The sequence below is a fragment of the Microtus pennsylvanicus genome, chromosome 8 (assembly GCF_037038515.1).
Source record: "Microtus pennsylvanicus isolate mMicPen1 chromosome 8, mMicPen1.hap1, whole genome shotgun sequence".
In the NCBI taxonomy this organism is placed as follows: Eukaryota; Metazoa; Chordata; class Mammalia; order Rodentia; family Cricetidae; genus Microtus; species Microtus pennsylvanicus.
This window is the reverse complement of record NC_134586.1, coordinates 32,321,812-32,339,033: the sequence shown is the minus strand read 5'-3', so window position 1 is coordinate 32,339,033 and position 17,222 is coordinate 32,321,812. Positions and strand designations below refer to the sequence as shown.

The following is a 17,222-nucleotide window of genomic DNA, read 5'->3' as shown; positions in this document are numbered from 1 at the left end:
ATAAATTCTTTCTTCTATAAGCTACCTTGGTCACAGTCTTAGCACAGCAACAGGAAGTAACTGATACAGTGGAAAAAGACACTTGCCACCAAGCCTGATAAACCTGGCTCAATCCTCAGAACCCATAAGGTAGAAGGTGAGAAAAAAAAAGTCATCTTCTGACCTTCACATGTGTGCCACGGCACACCCATACCCACACATATACAAACAAATATAAAAGATACGGAAGTATTATTATCCTATATGCCAGGTATCTGGTCCCCCTATTTTGATCACCGTTTATTGAGGGAGGGTCACTTTTTTTTTAAACTACTAAATGATAAAAGGTTGAAAAAATTAAGGGCATTCCCAACTTCAGCGTGAACAAGCCCCGAGAAGAGAGTTTCTCCCAGGCAAAGAGAATAAAAATGGCAGCCTCAAGTTGTATCTCACTGAGTCCACTCCAGCTGTGCCCTAGCGGCTCGTGGAATTAACCAGAGTCTCATGAGTGGTAGAATGATTATTTTGGGTAAATTTATTCCTTCCAGGACGCCAGATAAGCTTATGTTACCAGAAAACCTCCCTTTCTCCACTTACTTTTGCTGGTGTCCTCAGATATTGCCTTTATTCCCTGCTGGATGACCTCATGGAACCTTAAGGCTATCGGGTACCACAAGAGCTGTTCATTTGCTCCCAAACGCCAGAACAATCACTCCCTCCAAAATGCCCTGAGTTTTCAGTTCTCTTGGAGCTCAAGAAATGTGGAGAAACTCATCTGGGTCACCGAAATGTACTGAGAGGCTGATCTCAAGAAACAGTTCTGTGTTCGTAATAAGACACCCAAATCAGATTATACACACACACAAGCTTTTTTAAAAGTGGTGGGGAGAATGATAGCCACCCCTCAAGTATAAGAGCGACTTATAACAAAAGCCAAAACAGCATTAATCTAGGGCAGAGTAAGCTGAGTCGGGCGGGGCTGGTCCAGATAAGTCTAAGAAATCTAGTGAGAGTTGTTGGGCATCAGGGTCAAGTGTGTCTATGAACTCTCACGCACTCGTGTGGGGAAGCACACCAGCCCACTCCTGAACCAACTGGATCACCAGAGGTAAGAAATGGCCCTGAGTCTACCCCCTGATCATTGTAGCGTTCTGTGTGATTCACTCTTATTCCGCAACACTTCCAGGTCAGGGCCTCATGGGCAAAGAGCAAGATGTCCTCTCCCTTGGCAGTCATTCTTTCTGTGGTGGTGGCTCTGCCCTGGATACTCATCACCTCTTCTATACACTTGGAGTTTCTACAATAATATGTTCCTAAGCTCTACAAGAACTTCATGGTTATGTTCTTACAGAATCATTACTCATGAAACTGGAACCTAGGTAGGGAGGAAGGATCCTGGAACCGCGATTCATGAATTGGGAAGAGAGGGGCCTGAGACAGGAGAAGGCAAAGCGGATAAGAAATTCTTCAGCTCCACACTCAAGGATAGGAAGGGTCACACACCTATTTTCATTGTCTTGGGGTATGAACATAAAGCCAAATGCTACCTAGAGGGAAGTTTTCCATCAGTCACATCAGAGTGCAGCACATCCCGGACAGCTATTCAAGTCAGCCCATGTACTGCCATCTTAGGACATCACACAGTTTTCTGACAGTCCGATAAAATTCTGTCACCAGAGCTGCCTCTCCCTGGGGCCTTGGAAACGACACTCTGCATCCTGAAGCTTCCATTTCTCAGGGGAGGGGTAATTACACGTCAGTGATCAAAAGCTCAATACCTGGGAACTGTGTAAGAGGCGGGGAAAGGGAAGTGTGGGGGGCGAGGGAGGGCAGGGTTGATGACTATCCTGTTCTGTCAGTCCTCTGATGATGACCCTGTGTGAATGGAGGAGACAGGGAAGGGGTGTGCACAGAGGACCCCGTGATAACATCAAAGACTAGGAGAGGCCCTGACATGGAAGAGGAAAGAGGACATGGGTGCTCCCCACCAGGAGGTGAAAACAAAGGTTCCCACCAAACACACGAGAGCCCATCACAGCTCCACAGTATCACTTCCCGTCCTCGGTTATACAACCAGGATTAGAACAGTTAACAGCAAGCATTGTACGCCATGAGAGATGAAGCTCAGTGAACGCCAGGCAAGCATTATGCACACCTTTGCTCTTAGCACTGTGACTTCAGGGCTAGACTAGTCTCCACAATGAATCCCACCCGGGCTAGCCAGGGTTACCCAATATGACACTGTCTCAAACCAAAGAATTATCTTCATTGATGATCTCAAAACCAAGGTGCTCAAGCCCTAGCAACCAAAGAAGCAGCTAACATGTTCTGGGGTGGGGCTTGGAGGTGGGGCACCTGCCGGCATGCACAAGTCCTAGGTTCTACCTTCTAAACTGAAACAGATACAAATTAGCCATCCTTGGCATTTGGAAAGCCAACCAAAATTACCAAGACACAGTCACGAAACCAGGTGGAGAAGCAGGTAGTTTTAACTTGGCACAGGAGGTACTAAATACAGGTGACTCACGTTTCTCATCGTCAGCATGCACCAGAGAGGCTGCCCTGGACAAGACATCCAACGGCGTCTCCATTCCTGGGTGAGCCTGAAGGGGAAAAGAATAGGTGAGAAAACAAAACACGCAGATAGAACTTGCAAGACTCGTCTGGAATTCTGGTAGGGAACAGCATACTGGGGTTACAGCCTGAAGAACATGCTTGGCACACACAAGGCCCTGGGTTCAAGTCCAGCACCAAAAAGAGAATAGAAGATAATTTTAGTAGTCCGCAAATCAACTCCTCCATCGGCCACAGACAGCTCTTCCAGAGTGAAGCTCCTCCTGCCTGCTGAGACAGCAGGGCCCTGGTAAGGAACAGAAACTGGGGCTAAGTCGCCAGGCCCAGGAACCCTATTGGGGCTCTAAGGAGAGACATTGAATGTTCACACCCAAGTCACTTGTGTTTATAAATGTCTACACTCGTTCATAGTGAGCCTGTGCAGACACACTCCATAAAATTTAGTCTGGGGAACAAAGGCTGTCTGTGAACATGGCATTGCCACCAGTCTGAGGGTTTGGTGGCGGTGATGACTGCTATTTATGAGTCCTTGCAGAAACCACTACCACTGGACCATTCTCTACTTTTGCCTTCTCAGCTGAGAGTCAATGAGCAACAACAAACAGCAAGGGCTACAGGGCAGCCAGGAAACTGCAGCTTCAAATCCACAGTGTGTGCCTGAAACACTGGGCCTTCTGGAGAGTTCAACAGGAATCTTCCTAGTGTCATAGACCTTGTGACTACTAGTGCTGACTTCTGTACCCTGGTGTCTTACAAGCCTGTTTGTTCTGCAGTCCCGTGCAGTGAGCCCCAGCCTTGCATGCTCCACAGACCTTACCCCAGCCCAGATGGCCAGGCTTTTATTGACACTGGACTTCCAGTCAACTGTTCCCATAGATTACGACGTAGCTGTAAAAGCAGAGGCTGCAGAGATTTAAAGGGAGAAGGAATCCCTAAAAAACGAGGCTGGTTCTGACCAAATTTCCCTTTCTGAATAAAAGAACCTCACCAAATAAATAAGCACACTCAATTATCACGGGAACACACACTATTAATTCAGGAACTAGGAGAGAAAGCTCGCACGCCACTTTTTAAAGACAGCCAGCATTATTTATTCAGCATTAGTCAACATTTACTAATACTACGAAGGTCCCTCAGTGTGTGCCAGCCGGGCTTTCCTTCCTAATACAAATACTTCAGGCCTCCAAGGAGACATCAGTCCTTAATCCTGCAGGGTGACGTCACTCGGTACACATAGAGTCTGTACTTGGTGTTAAAGAAAGGGAAGAGGATCAAGACATGCAGCTACCTCCAAAACCTTGTGTTGTTCTGTGAGGCACATAACTCTCCAAGAACTCAAGCTGCAGGGATGGGCTTCCAAAGCACTGTTCTGAGATGACTCAGTCTTGCAGAGGACCCATTTGATTCCCAGTACCAACACAGCCACTCACTTTATTTATCCCCCACCACCCCGGGTGCTCATCCATGGCATACATGTGAAAGTGAGAGGGCAGCTTGGTTCTCCCCTTCCTGAGAATGGTCCTGGGAATAGAACTCAGGTCATCGGGGTTGGTGGCAAGTGCCTCTACTTGCTGAGCCACCTTGCAGACCCAGGAAAACAAAACAAAACAAGACAGAGTTTGCCTATGATAAATTCACTTGGAAACTCTTGAAGCAAACTGGTGAGCATTTCCTGCTTGTGCTGTTACTGTGCAGCTGGGCCCTCTGCAGGGGACAGGGGATGCACACTAGTTCTTACCCGGCCTCCGGTCACCCTGCTAACCTGAAGCATCCCCGAAAGATCACCTAGGGTGAAGGTGGATTACAAACAGCTGTGCGAAATTCCAAACCATTTCATGAGCCAAGCCCTGCAGAGACTAAGGTGGATTCTGAAAGGCTGATGGAGAAAGCAGCTGAGGCACTTAATAAAAAGACATCTGTGGGAACCTGACCTGAGATAAGAACAGGGAACGGGCTTGCTCTACAAGGGAGTCCATATTGTCATCCAAGCGCCAGGCAAGAAAGAGATTGAGTTCAGGGGCTGCAGAGATGCCTCGAAGGTTAAGAGTTTATGCTCCACTTGCAGAGAACCTGAGCTCTGTTCCCATCGGTTCACAACCACCTGCAACTTCGGCTTCTGGAGACTCTAACAGCTCTGCCTGGGCAGCTGTGCTCATGTGCACAAGTCCACAACAAGAGCGCATACGTGGAGATAATTTAAGAGAGTTCAAGGCCAATCTGTGTTACATGAGACCCTATTCCAAAACAAGAACCAGAAGGAAATAAAATGTCAATACACGTGCAAGCATATTAAGCAAACTGTAAATACAGCGTTATGTTCCTACTGATGATGAGGACCAGGTATGCAGGTCAGCAGGAGAGCAAGGTGCAGTCCCCAGGACTCAGTAAAAACAAAACAGAAAGAGAAAAATGACTAAAACAGGCCAAGTATCAGCCACTAATTTTCACAGGATGGTTTAGGGAGGTTTCCCTAAAGAGGGCAGCTGAGGTGAGACCTAACAGAGGGGAGGAATGGGGCAGAGGAGGAGGACAGTCAAATGTCTTCATGAGGGGAGTGGCTGCCTGGCTCATCCCCATGCTTCTCAAAACTGATTCAAGTTCAGAGTGCAGAGGAGTCTCAAGACCTAACTGCAAGGCAGTCTAGGTGCAGCCCCATAAGGCTGTCTTCTTCTGCTCCTACACTACAGCATAGCAACAACCAAACAGAGAGTTGTTGGGCATGCTGACACCTGGACAAGCGAGAGGAACGCGGCACACCAATGAGATACAGTCCTTTAGCCTTTCTTCATGGCCATTGTCAAATGCAAGCATACCTCATGTATGGGCAGCGAGAGAGAGAGAGAGAGAGAGAGAGAGAGAGAGAGAGAGACTGAGAGAGACTGCTCATATATTTTCTCTGCCAGTCCCATTCCTTTCCTAAAGTTCTCTCGTCCCCAGTCAGCTTCCTGTGAGGAAAGAGGTCTCCAACTCCGAAGCTCTTTATTAAAACTTGGGAGCACCCAACGCTACCCATGATGTCTAACTGCAATCCTGAAAGCCATTTTGCCCTTCTACACCAAAATAAATAAGTATCTGTGTCCTTTCAGCCCACAAGGGGACAGAAGAAAATTATGACAGATATGTGATTTAATTTCTCCCAAAGGAAGGAAAAGAATTTAAGGCGTGTGTCATGCAAGTTTTCCAGGAGAATTGCATGGTGGAAGGCACAGAGCTGCCGGGCTCTACCCAAGGAGCACTAGAGACTACATCTACCTTCCACGGAGAGTTCGCCAGCCTGGAACAGCCTTCCTTAGCCAGCATGGGCACTGGAGGCTCCAGTGGGAGACAGCAGAAGTCAGTCAGGCTGCCTGGAAGTTCCTCCCACTCTGTCACTTGGCCACGTGTTAGACTGTCCCAGGGTACTTGATGGTTTCCCCAACTTCCAGCTGCACGTGGTTAAGTACCCCCAAACTCCTGCAGGCCCTGTTCCATCAGCAGTCCAAACCATTCCCCTGGGGGGAACTCACCCTCCTCCAATAAGAGGCAACAGCACAAACCAGAGTGTGAGTATTGTCAGGACAGTGACCTTCTTGGCCATCCAGAGCTTAGAGGACTTCACTGGTCCTCATCTCTTTCTATCCAGTAGCAGACTGTAACAGCACAGAAAACAAACGGTGGGCTCCCCGTCGTCTGGGAGCAGCTTATACCCACAGCAGACCACACTGGTTAGCTAGGAAGCTGAAATAAAGAGTTAGGCTGTACTGGCTGATTTTATCAGCTAGACACAAGCTAGAGTCATCAGAGGGGAAGGAGCCACAGTTGAGGAAATGTCTCCATTAGATCCAGCTGTACATCATTTTCTCAATTAGTGATCAACGGGGGAGGGCCCACGGCCCATAGTGAGTAGTGCCATCCCTGGGCTGGTGGTCCTGGCTTCTATAAGAAAGCAGGCTGAGCAACCCAGTTATCAGCACTCCCTCCATGACCTCTACATCAGCCCTGCGTCCAGGTTCCTATTCTGTTTGAGTCCCTGTCCTGACTTCCTTTGGTGATGAACAGCAATGTACAAGTGTAAGCCAAATAATCCCTTTCCTCCCCAACTTGCTTTTTGGTCATGGTGTTTCTTTTTTGTTGGTTGGTTAGTTAGTTAGTTAGTTAGTTAGTTAGTTAGTTAGTTAGTTAGTTAGTTAGTTTGTTGGTTTCAAGACAAGGTTTCTCTGTATAGCCCTGGCTATCCTGGAGCTCACTTTGTAGACCAGGCTGGCCTTGAACTCACAGAGATCCACCTGCCTCTGCCTCCTGAGGGCTGGGGTTAAAGGATGTCATGGTGATCACAGCAATAGAAACCCTAAGACATGGTCCAAACTGTCACCAAAATCTAGAAACCACAGACAACCACAACTCCATGAGGACCCAGCCTCTTGTAATAAACATCCTCCCTATCTATTCACAGCATCTCAGACCACCCCTCTCTGTTTTTGTGCAAAAGATATGTTCCATTTGTGTTCCTTTTTTTCCTTCTCCTCCTCATGTCGCACCATCTGTTAATACAGGCAGGGCACTAGGATCAGAAACCAACTTATCCACAGAAAGGCCAGTGTGTGCTAGGCTTTGCTACTGTGGACATCTGAAGCCAACGGGATGGCCAGCCACTTACCTTTGCCCTAGGTCCCCTGTCCCTCTGCTGGTCTGAACAAGAAATGTGCATGCAGAGAGACTGGAGAGATGGTTTAGTGATTAAGAGCACTGGTTGCTCTTCCAGAGGACACAGGTTCAATTCCCAGCACCTATATGGAAGCTCACACTTGTCTAAAACTCCACTTCCAACGTTTCTGACACCCTCCCACAGACATACATGCAGGCAAAAAACACCAATTGAACATAAAAGTAAATTTTAAAATATGTGCGCGTGTACACACACACACGTACACACACACATGTTCCAATAGGCTCCTGTATTTGAACACTTAGCCCATGGTTGTAGTACTGTTTGGGGGAAGATCACTGTGGGATGGCCTTGACGGTCTGTAGCCTTACCTCACTGTTCTCATTGCTTCCTGTTTCCAGATAAAATGTGATCAGTCAGCCTCCAGCTCCCACCACACCATGCCTACCCTGCAGGAGTCTCTATCCTGACCCTATAAGCCAATGTGACAGCAACAGGACAGGAACTAATACAATCCTTAAAGACAATGATGCCAGGCATGGTCGCACTCGCCTTTGATCTCAGCCTTCGGGACACCAGAATGTCTTCCCCTCTGTAACTTGGCACCGATGAGCCGATCTCTCCTCATCCACCCCACTTCCTGCATTTACTACTTTTTAAAAATATGTGTGTGTTGTGTGGTGACCATGTGTGTACACATGAGCATGCACATGCGATGCAGAGGGCAGAGGTCGGCACCAGGTTCCCCACCAGGTATCACTCTGTACCCTAGCTTTTGAAACAGAGTTTGCCACTGAACCTGGACCTTGTTGATTTGGCTAAACTGGCTGGCCAAATATCTTCCTGTCTCCACCTCCCCAAAAGTGGAATTACGGTCTATTAAAAATCGCTCTTGGGCTGGAGAGATGGCTCAGTCGTTAAAGAATAAGCTCACAAACAAAAAAAAATTGTTCTCTCCTCAGGTGGGCCACTAAAGAACATCCACAGTAGAGTCTCTGATACCCCAGCTTTCCCTCCCTGGGCATGCTCAAGAATGAGCGACTGACCCACATGGCTAGCCTCTGAAGCACCAGGGATGTCAAGGACTCAACCAGCTTTGACTTACACTCACCTTCTTATGTCTGTACACCATCATGCCTGAAAATCCATCAGGGCAGATGCCTGAAATACAGGTAATATCCCTACATGCTCTATGAATTGAAAACATATGTGCATACTTAAAACCCTAATTAGGGATCTTCGGGTAGCTGTCAGCCTCCACAATAAGCTGCACAGTAAAAGCCAATACTGTTTTCTATGGCCCTGATGGTCCTAGAATGTGGCCCAGCTGCTCCAGGTGTGTCCCCTACCTGCAAGGGCTTGAGGCCCCTCCTGTGACAGACACCTCTGCAGGGAACAAGTCTTCTCTAGAATGATTCATCCTCCAGCTCTCTGAATTGGACACCCTGGATTTCAGAGAGAGGTGGCAGGCACCTGCCATTTCATCTCTACCCATGTTTGATTCTCCCTCCCATTGCCAGCTAGGGAAGACCACAGTGGGCTAGAACGGAACAAAAGAGAATCCTCAAGGAATGTACCTCTTAACTGTGTTAATATTTCCTCATGCTACAGTGGCCCAAGGCTCTGCAGCCTTCCTCAGTCCCACAGAAAGGGAGGGGTGACTTTTCATTGGCTTTGACAACCCAGCTGACAGACAGTGCTACCACGCAGTGTCTAGCAACCTCAGTCACTACAACGCCATTACACCAGGAAAATCGTTGCTTTTTCACAGTTGGGAATTGAGTCCAGGGGCCTTGAGCACATTAGGGAACCACTCTGCACTGAGCCACACTCGTTCTCGGCCTCCACGGTGCAATGCATAGACTTAGGAAGTAGACCGTGAGCCACCTGAGACTCCCAGCACACTATGTGACCCTTGTCAAGGCTGTCTGTGCGGCCTACGTTCTTTCTGCTGGTTGAAGTTCATTCATTCCTCTCAGAGAACCCGTGGAGAGTGAGCCTGTGATAGGCACACACTGACCTACTGTGTCTGACAGCTTAAGGCTTGACTTTAACCGATTACCAATTCTCAGCATTCCTCACCGCTGTTGTCATCCCACATAAAAGTGAACTCTGTGACTCACGATCACCTGTAACTCCAGCTCCAGGGGATCCCACGCCCTCTTCTGCCCTTAACTCCCAGCTTGTCAAAACCTAGATAAGTCTTTTCTGTTTTGGGTTTTTTTTTTTCCAAGACAGGGTTTCTCGGCGTAACAACCCTGACTGTCCTGGAAGTAGCTCTGTAGACCAGGTGGCTTTGAACTCACAGAGATTCACCTGCCTCTGCCTCCCGAGTGATGAAATTTCATGCATGTGCCACCATGCCAGGGTCCTAGGCAAGTCTTCTCAATGGGGATCTACTGTATCGTTAGGCCCACTGGTCACGGCCATTAGTAACTGCAGTTAGTTCTCTTAACTCACTATAATTAAGTTCTGTAAAACCATCATGAACGGGGAACTGGAGAGATGCCTCAGCAGTGAAGAGGACTCCATGCTCTCAGAGAACTTGGGTCAGTTCACTGCACCCACATGATGGCTCACATGCTTTATAACTCTAGTTCCACAGATTCTAGCACCTTCTTCTAGCCTCAGTGGGCCCTGCACACGTGTGATACACATACAGATAAGCACACCACACATACAAGCTCCATAAATATTCAGTGTGGATCCTTTCAGCCTCTCAACACATTTTGCTGACTGACCAATACAGAGCTTTGTTTCAGGTGTATTTTTGTTTAAACACTTCTTATTGAATACCTATGGATTCATTACCGTGGAATTGACAGCTCGCTGCTCTCCCAGGCACCCCGAAATCTCGTCTTCCTTCCAGTACACATTTTCTACACGAAGCACATCACAGTCTTCCTAGCAGAAGGACCTGAAGCATTTTCACCATCACGCTTGGAGGCTGTTTGAAACAAGTCACCCACAAAAAGCAGGAAAACAGAAAACACAGTACTTACAGCAGCTGCTCCCCCAACACACACCAAAGCACGGCATGCTCACACACGGTGTGAGCACCGGAACAAGCCTGAGCATCGCCCTGTTGAACCTCCTTTAGACGTGTGCGTGGAGAGACCCAAACCTGCCCAACCTCCACCTTCAACAGTGCAAGCTCTGCTTCGAAAGGTCACAAACTGCGGCAGGTGGGGCCATGGTATAAGTGGGAATAATGGCAACATATATCTCATTAGCAGACAGGAGGCGTGAGGCACACAAAGGAGTTCTGAAAGGTTTTCCTCCTTTGCCAAAGAACCATTAAACTATAGCCCACATAGATTTCCGCTTCCTACCCCAGTGTCAACACTTCCTTGCTTTCCTGTCTTGGCAGTCAGTATGTGCCTTCCAGACCTGGCAACCCTGCCCAAGTTCTTGTCATTGCTATTTGTTCTTTAGGTGGACAAACCCCTGCCAACCAGCTGGCACCATTCCTCTGAACTCACCCAGTCTTCTATCAGACTCCAACCGTAGTCTGTATTAACTCGAGGAACATTCCCCCCTTACAACCATGAACGACCCTTGGCTAACATGTCCCATTGGAGGTGGCTTTTTGTTTGATTTTTTTAAGACAGGTCTCCTTTACCCAGGTCGCCTAGAATTGGACACGCAGCCCAGAGGACAATTCTCTTACACATGCTGGAATTACAGGTGTGCGCTACTACACCAAGCTTCGGAAAGCTCCTATCTCCAACACCTTATCTCAGGCAATAAAAAAAAAAAAATCACCAGGGTCTCAATTCCTTTACATTTCCCAGGTGTTTGCCTTTTGTTATCAGAACTTTTAACTGACAGTATTTTATAAAATTGCATTCAAAGGTCCAAGAAAACTTTTCACATTTGCATATCTCACTGTCTCCTAACTGAATCTGTTTTGGAGACAGAGTCTCTCCGTGAATATAGAACCCAGTCTTTTGGCTAGACCCTCAGAAGCTAAGAGGACATCTGATCATTTAGAACTGGAGTTGTGTATGGGTGAGAGCTGCCACGTGGGTGTGGAGAACTGTCCCCAAGCCATCTCTCAAGCCCCTATGCCCAGCTTTTAAATGGGTACTGGGGATCTGAACTCAGATCCTCATACTTTTTCACTGAAGACTTCACCCACCTGGCCATCCCCAGCCCCCACGAGACAGCTTTGATTATTGTTACTCGCCTCCTGTTTTATCTTTTTTAAAGGTTGTTCGGGTTAGCTGCAGACCACACAACCTTAGGAGACACAAAGACGTTGCTGTGGGGCTGTCTGGGCAGTCGCCGAGGTGGGTAACAAGGCTGACTCCAGAGGGACTGGAACTTTCCATTACAGAATAGTTAAAGGTGAAAGTTTCACTCTCAGAAATATGTCTGCAAAAAGTGTTGAAATCTTCAAGTCACTGCAAAGTCAGCTGGAGAACCAGCATCATGAGCCACGTTTATGAAACGTTTACATCTCTTCAGAGACTTTCCCAATCCTGACTCCAGATCTGCTCCAAGGACATTGTTCACCTGGATTCTGGAAACTCTGCAGTGTACGAGAATAGTGTCAGTCTCTCACAGAAGAAAATAAGATGTCCTGGAGAGAGGACTCTGCGGTTACAATGACTGCTCTTGCAGAGGACTTGATTCAGTCCCTAGCACCCACGTGGTGGCTCACAAACATCTGTAACCCCAGCTATGAAGCCAGGTCTTCAGGCCTCCTCAGCACTGCAGGCATGTAGTACACAGACATATGTGCAGAGGAAACACCCAAACATATAAAATAAAAATTTTAAATGTTAATTAAAAAAAGAGAATGTTAGATACCATCTGGGATATTTAGGTTTATCTGGGACAGAATCAGTGGGCAGGACTCGAACTCGCCTCCAGAAACAATGAGCTGAAGCTGTTTTCACTATGACATTCAGTTTGGAATGCAGATATGGTTCTTTACAGCAAAATTATCTTCTTAATTGTACTGGGTTTTAGTTAATACAAAAACTAGTTCACATTCTACCTTCCACATCTAAAGCAAAGGCAGACAGCCCAGAAGTGTTAAACACTCACAGGTAGCAAGGCAAATGGTTTCAAAAGGAAACTTTTGCTAGAGTTAAAACACAAAGCATGCAGGGAATGGCGGTACACACACCTTTTGTCCCAGCACTCCGGAGCAGAGGCAGGAGGCTCTCTGAATTTGAGGCCAGCCTGGTCTACAGAGCAAGTTCCTGGTCAGCCAGGGCTACACAGAGAAACACTGTCTCAAAAAACTAACCAATCAAACAAACAAATGAATAAATAAAAATAAAATGATGTAACTGTATCAAGAACTCCGCCTCCCGCCAGAGGGGAGGGGCCTTACAAACTATCCTGGGTCTAAGAATCTTCGGAGTAAAGTACCCATAAATCCATCATTTAGAGAAACAAGATCTTGCTAGAAGACAACCACCAGCTCAGACTCTGCACCACCCACCCCTGAGGTCTCCTACAGCCCACTCTGTTGGCCTTGACTCCTAATTAGCCGCTGTAGGGAACAATGACCACAGAGACTGAAGAGGAGGTCACGTTAGGCACGCCAGAATGGTATGCAAAACTGACCTTCAAATCCTAAACAGCAAATGGACCTATATTGTTTCTTGACCTTGTTCCCAGAAGAAAAAAAAAAGGCGCCTACTTTCTTGGGTTTGGGGGAGGGTCAAAACTCCAATCCAGGGAGGTAGTATCTTCCAAATTGAGGGCTCTGAAGAACCTGGTGGCTCATGCCTTTAGTCCCAGCACTCGACAGGCAGAGGCAGGTGGATCTCTTTGGGTTTGAGGCCAGCCTGGTCCACAAGGGGAGTTCCAGACCAGCCAGAACTACAAAGAGAAATCCTGTCTCAAGGAAGAAAAAAAAAAATTAAAAAGAGGGTTCTGATAAACACTCCACACTCCAAGACCGCCCACCTCCCCCACACCAGGCTGCTGGTTCTTATTAACTAAAGGAGGAAACACAAGGAACAGACAAACGGGACCAACGATCAAAGTGAAACCGACTTTTTAATCATCTCGTGGAAACCGACGAACGCAAAGCCAGGAAAGCGCTAACGACGAGGCCGCCCCAACAAGTCCTGTCATCCTCGCCTAAGGCTCTATGTCTCCGTGTGATGAATTCGAGACTCTAGAGCAAAGCAAAACAAAACCCAAAAAAAGGCAAAGACCGGAGCTTTCCGGGGAGGCCTCACGCGGTGCTTGAAGGGCGCTCAGCCCCGTTTTGAGCAGGGGGCAGGAAGTGCGAAGAAACAGCCGCGTCCCGCAGCCTAGAAGCGTCGCGGCCGGGACCCAGCCGGTGCCTAGCTTCGGGGCCTGTGCGCGCGCCCGGGACCCGGGTGAGCCGGAGCTTGACCGGCCCGTGAGCACGAGCAGCTGCTGTCGATCCGCCTCGGGTCCCGGTCTCTTAAGGTCGCCGGACCCGGGCCAGGGTACCCCGCACTCACCGCTTGCCCGCCTTGGGCTGGCCGGGCCCCGCCGGGGGCGCAGAGGACGGAGGCGGGGCACGCTCAGGGGCGCGCGAACTCGGGAACGCGCTCCTCTCCGCCGGCTTCTCCAACACGCGCAGGCTCGGGAGCGCGAGGAATCCCTGGAATGAGGCGCAGCCCGCCCGCGCCGGGTCTCCTCCTGGCCGGCATAGCCACGCCCTACGCACGCCCCGGACACGCCCCTCGGGCCGGGCAGGTGGGGCCGCGCCCAGGTGAGCCCGCGGGGCCGCGCTGCACGGCCACGAGCGGCGCGTACCCTCCGGCGCCGCGCGCTCGAAATCCAGAGCTCCGGCCCCGAACATCGCTGGGGTTGCGATGCTCCCCCGAGCTGCTTCTGCGGGGCAGGGTACACGGACGTGGCGTTCCTCAGCATCCCTCTCACGCGCCACGCCCCCGAGCCCCACGAACGCACCTTTCCGGCACACGCGTGAACACCCGCGGGCACTCCGGTGCGTGTCCAGGTGCCAGCCGCCACCAGCCACGCGCATCCCCAAGCGCTCCCAGCAGGCTTCCGCCCCACCGTCCCGCCACGCTCCGTGCCCGTCTCCCCGTAACCTGCCCGTTCAGTCGGCCACGCGGGGCACCGGGGCCACCTTTGGGGACCCCACACGGACCCGGAGGCTGCAGCCCGAGGGCCGGCGGGGCGGTAGGCGCCCAGGAGTCTAAGCTCTACGTTCACACCCACGCGGCGGTAGCTCCGTGGGGCGCCACTCGCATCCTCACCCTCTGGTTACCAAACCCCAGGCCAAAGCCACCGGGACGCGACAATCCCACAGCTACACGTACCTGAAGGCACAGAGCGGTCGCGCAGGCTTGGGAGGTGGGAACTCGGGGTGCCACAGAATCAAAAGGGCAGCCTCGGATCAAAACACTCCGAGCCGGCTGGGTTCCCTCCCATTCCAGCACTCCACGCGCGCACACGCGTCCACACTCACGCGCGGCCTCCCCACCTACAAGCTAGGAAGAGGAAACGCAAGAAAATCAGAGCCGCGGAAAGGGCGCTCGGGGCGCGCGCTGCACTTTGCTGCGCTGGGCAAACTCGTGCTGCCACCAGCCAGCTCTGCAGTGGGACGGGCAGGGGCGGAGGAGGAGGGAAACGCGTCCTATTGGTGCAGGTTCTAGCGAGGGCACGTGACCCGGCGAAGGCCAAACCTGGCTTTAATTTTTAGCAGTCATTCTCTGGGGTGGGGGAAGTGGACACGCCCCCGGCCCGGCAGCCCTGGGCCCTCCATTGTTTTCCTCATACTGCCACAATTAAGGAAAACATTTGCTTAGCATAACCGGACGCTAACTTCTTAAAACAGGCAGAGGCTGGACTTCTGGCTGGTTTTACCACAGCTCCACCTGCATGCCTTCTGGCTGTCCTTGAACCTTTGTCTCTAGAAAGGTGGCCCCCCACACACACACACTCCAACACATAAACACCACACCACAGTCTTGGTTAGTTTTTTCTGTTTTTGTTTTTTGTTCACTTGACACAAGCGAGAGTCCTTTGAGAGAAAGGAACTTTAATTGAGAAAATGCCTCCATTTTACAGCCTGGGGGCAAGCCTGTGGAGGCATTTTCTTAATTAGTGATTGACGTGGGAGGGCCCAGCCCACTGTGGGTGGAGACACCCTGGGCAGGTGGTCCAAGCCTTGGGGAGCAAGCCAGTAAGCAGCATTCCTCCATGGCATCTCTGACTTCCTAACAAGCTGTAAGCTAAAATGAACCCTTTGCTCCTGGTGATGCTTTTTGTCAGGTATTTATCACAGCACAGAAACCGGACTAGACAATGACAAACCCAGACTACAAGGGCTTTCCTTGGGAGAGCGCTCCAAGATGCCATAAAATAATCAGTAGACTCGGATGGTGGTGGTGCACGCCTTTAACCCCAGCACTCGGGAGGCAGAGGCAGGCAGATCTCAGTGAGTTCAAGGCCAGCCTGGTCTACAGAGTGAGTTTCAGGACAGCCAGAGAAACCCTGTCTCAAGAAACAAAAACAACAACAAATTAGTAGGTTACTTCAGCATTGGAAAGAAAAAAAACGTTTTCCCCTTCTGTTTTTCCAGTCAGATGGCATCCCCAGAATGTCATCCCGATGAATAACAATAGAGGTAGGGTCAGTTGATTTTGCAAACAGGTTCCCTGGGGGCTTGTGGCCAACTGTAAGACACACAGGCACCAGATGAGAAGATCCAAGTGTGGCCACCCTGAGGTTTCCCAGTTCCTCCTTTAAAATTCATGGATCAGAATCCCAACAAGAGGTTAAAGAGATGGCTCAACAGTTAAAGGGATTATCTGGCCTTCCAGAGGATTGCACTTTTATTCCCAGCATCCCAAATCAGGGGCTCACAACTGTCTGCAACTCCAGCTCCAGGATACCTGGAGTTCTCTTCTGGACTCTGCAGGCACCAGCACTCACATGTGCATATACCCACATGTACATATAATTTAAAAATAAAACTAAACCTTGAAGAAAATCATGGATCAGTGCTAGGAAGGCTCTCAAACTTTCTGATGGTATGTGCGCGCGCGCGCGCGCGCACACGCACACTCATGCACCTGAATGTGGAGATCAGAAGACAGCCCACAAGAGCTGGTTCTCTCCTTTGACCATGTGGGTTTCAGGATAGTTATTTAGGTCTCAGACTTGATTGCAAGCATCCTTACTCTCTGAGACATCTCTCCAGCCTCCCAATGATGTCTTCAAACTTAGACTCTATTTTAGTTTATCAAGTCTTAAGAGTGGATAAAGAAAGTGTGCAAAACACACAAATAGAGAATGAGGACAGACAAGGGACAGTTTGGAGAAACACCAAGAAGGTGGCAAAAAGGGAGGAGAGATTGGATTTGAATGCCAGCTCAGCCCTATTTCATGAAGTGCTCTGGCTTGAGGGACTAAGGAAGAGGCCTAGGGGTACAGCCAAGTTCCATCTCCCCACTTTTGACTGGAACTCATAGCTGCTTGGCACTTTACAAATACACAGAACTTAATCGTCCAGGGCTAGGTGAGGAACTTGCTCAGAGGGAACCCATGAGCAAGAATAACACGCAGCACAATGGTACATTTTCAACCCCAGCCTCTGGGTGACAAAGCGACCCCACAGATCATTATCTCATTCCATCTTCACGACAGCTTTGGCACTTGTTGGCTGCTAAGTGATTTTCGTTTGAGGTTGGTGCAGAGGTCTAAAACTGCCTCTTTAATTTCCATCACTGGCTAGACTGAGCCTTGCTCTGTAGATAAATCATGGGGACCGAAGGCTTTTCTCATGGATGTGACCAGTCTTTGACCTTGGCAGGGCTTAATCTCACTCCTTGCCTTACATCAGCAGGAGCGAACTTAACTCTGGCAACGGCCAAATGCCACATGAAGTCTGGCTGTTTTTACTGTGCTGGTGTAAACAACTGAGTGGAAAACACAGGGTAGGGGGTGCTGCAAAGAACCGAATTAGAACCAAAACTAGCATCCTGTGGTCAGTACATCAGCCTGACAGGGCAACACTCTGCATGGATCCAGGTTCTAAGTGGCAAACTCGGAC

At 49.5% G+C, this 17,222-nt stretch overlaps 1 protein-coding gene across 3 annotated transcripts in view; it reads right to left on the bottom strand.

The window, feature by feature from the left end:
* The window catches only part of Vgll4 (vestigial like family member 4), a 114,219-nt gene extending 99,454 nt beyond the window's left edge, over positions 1–14,765 (bottom strand). The window contains exons 1-2 of one of the 3 annotated variants that reach the window (XM_075983128.1): positions 14,485–14,765; positions 2,507–2,582 (exon numbers count right to left, since the gene is read on the bottom strand). In XM_075983128.1, coding sequence (XP_075839243.1) covers positions 2,507–2,570 — 64 coding nt within the window. In that variant the 5' untranslated portion in view covers positions 2,571–2,582; positions 14,485–14,765. Of the gene's footprint in view, positions 1–2,506; positions 2,583–13,656; positions 13,821–14,484 lie in introns of those variants that run through there. The other 2 variants (XM_075983129.1, XM_075983130.1) reach the window with 2 other exon arrangements.
* Between the last annotated feature and the right edge of the window lie 2,457 nt (positions 14,766–17,222).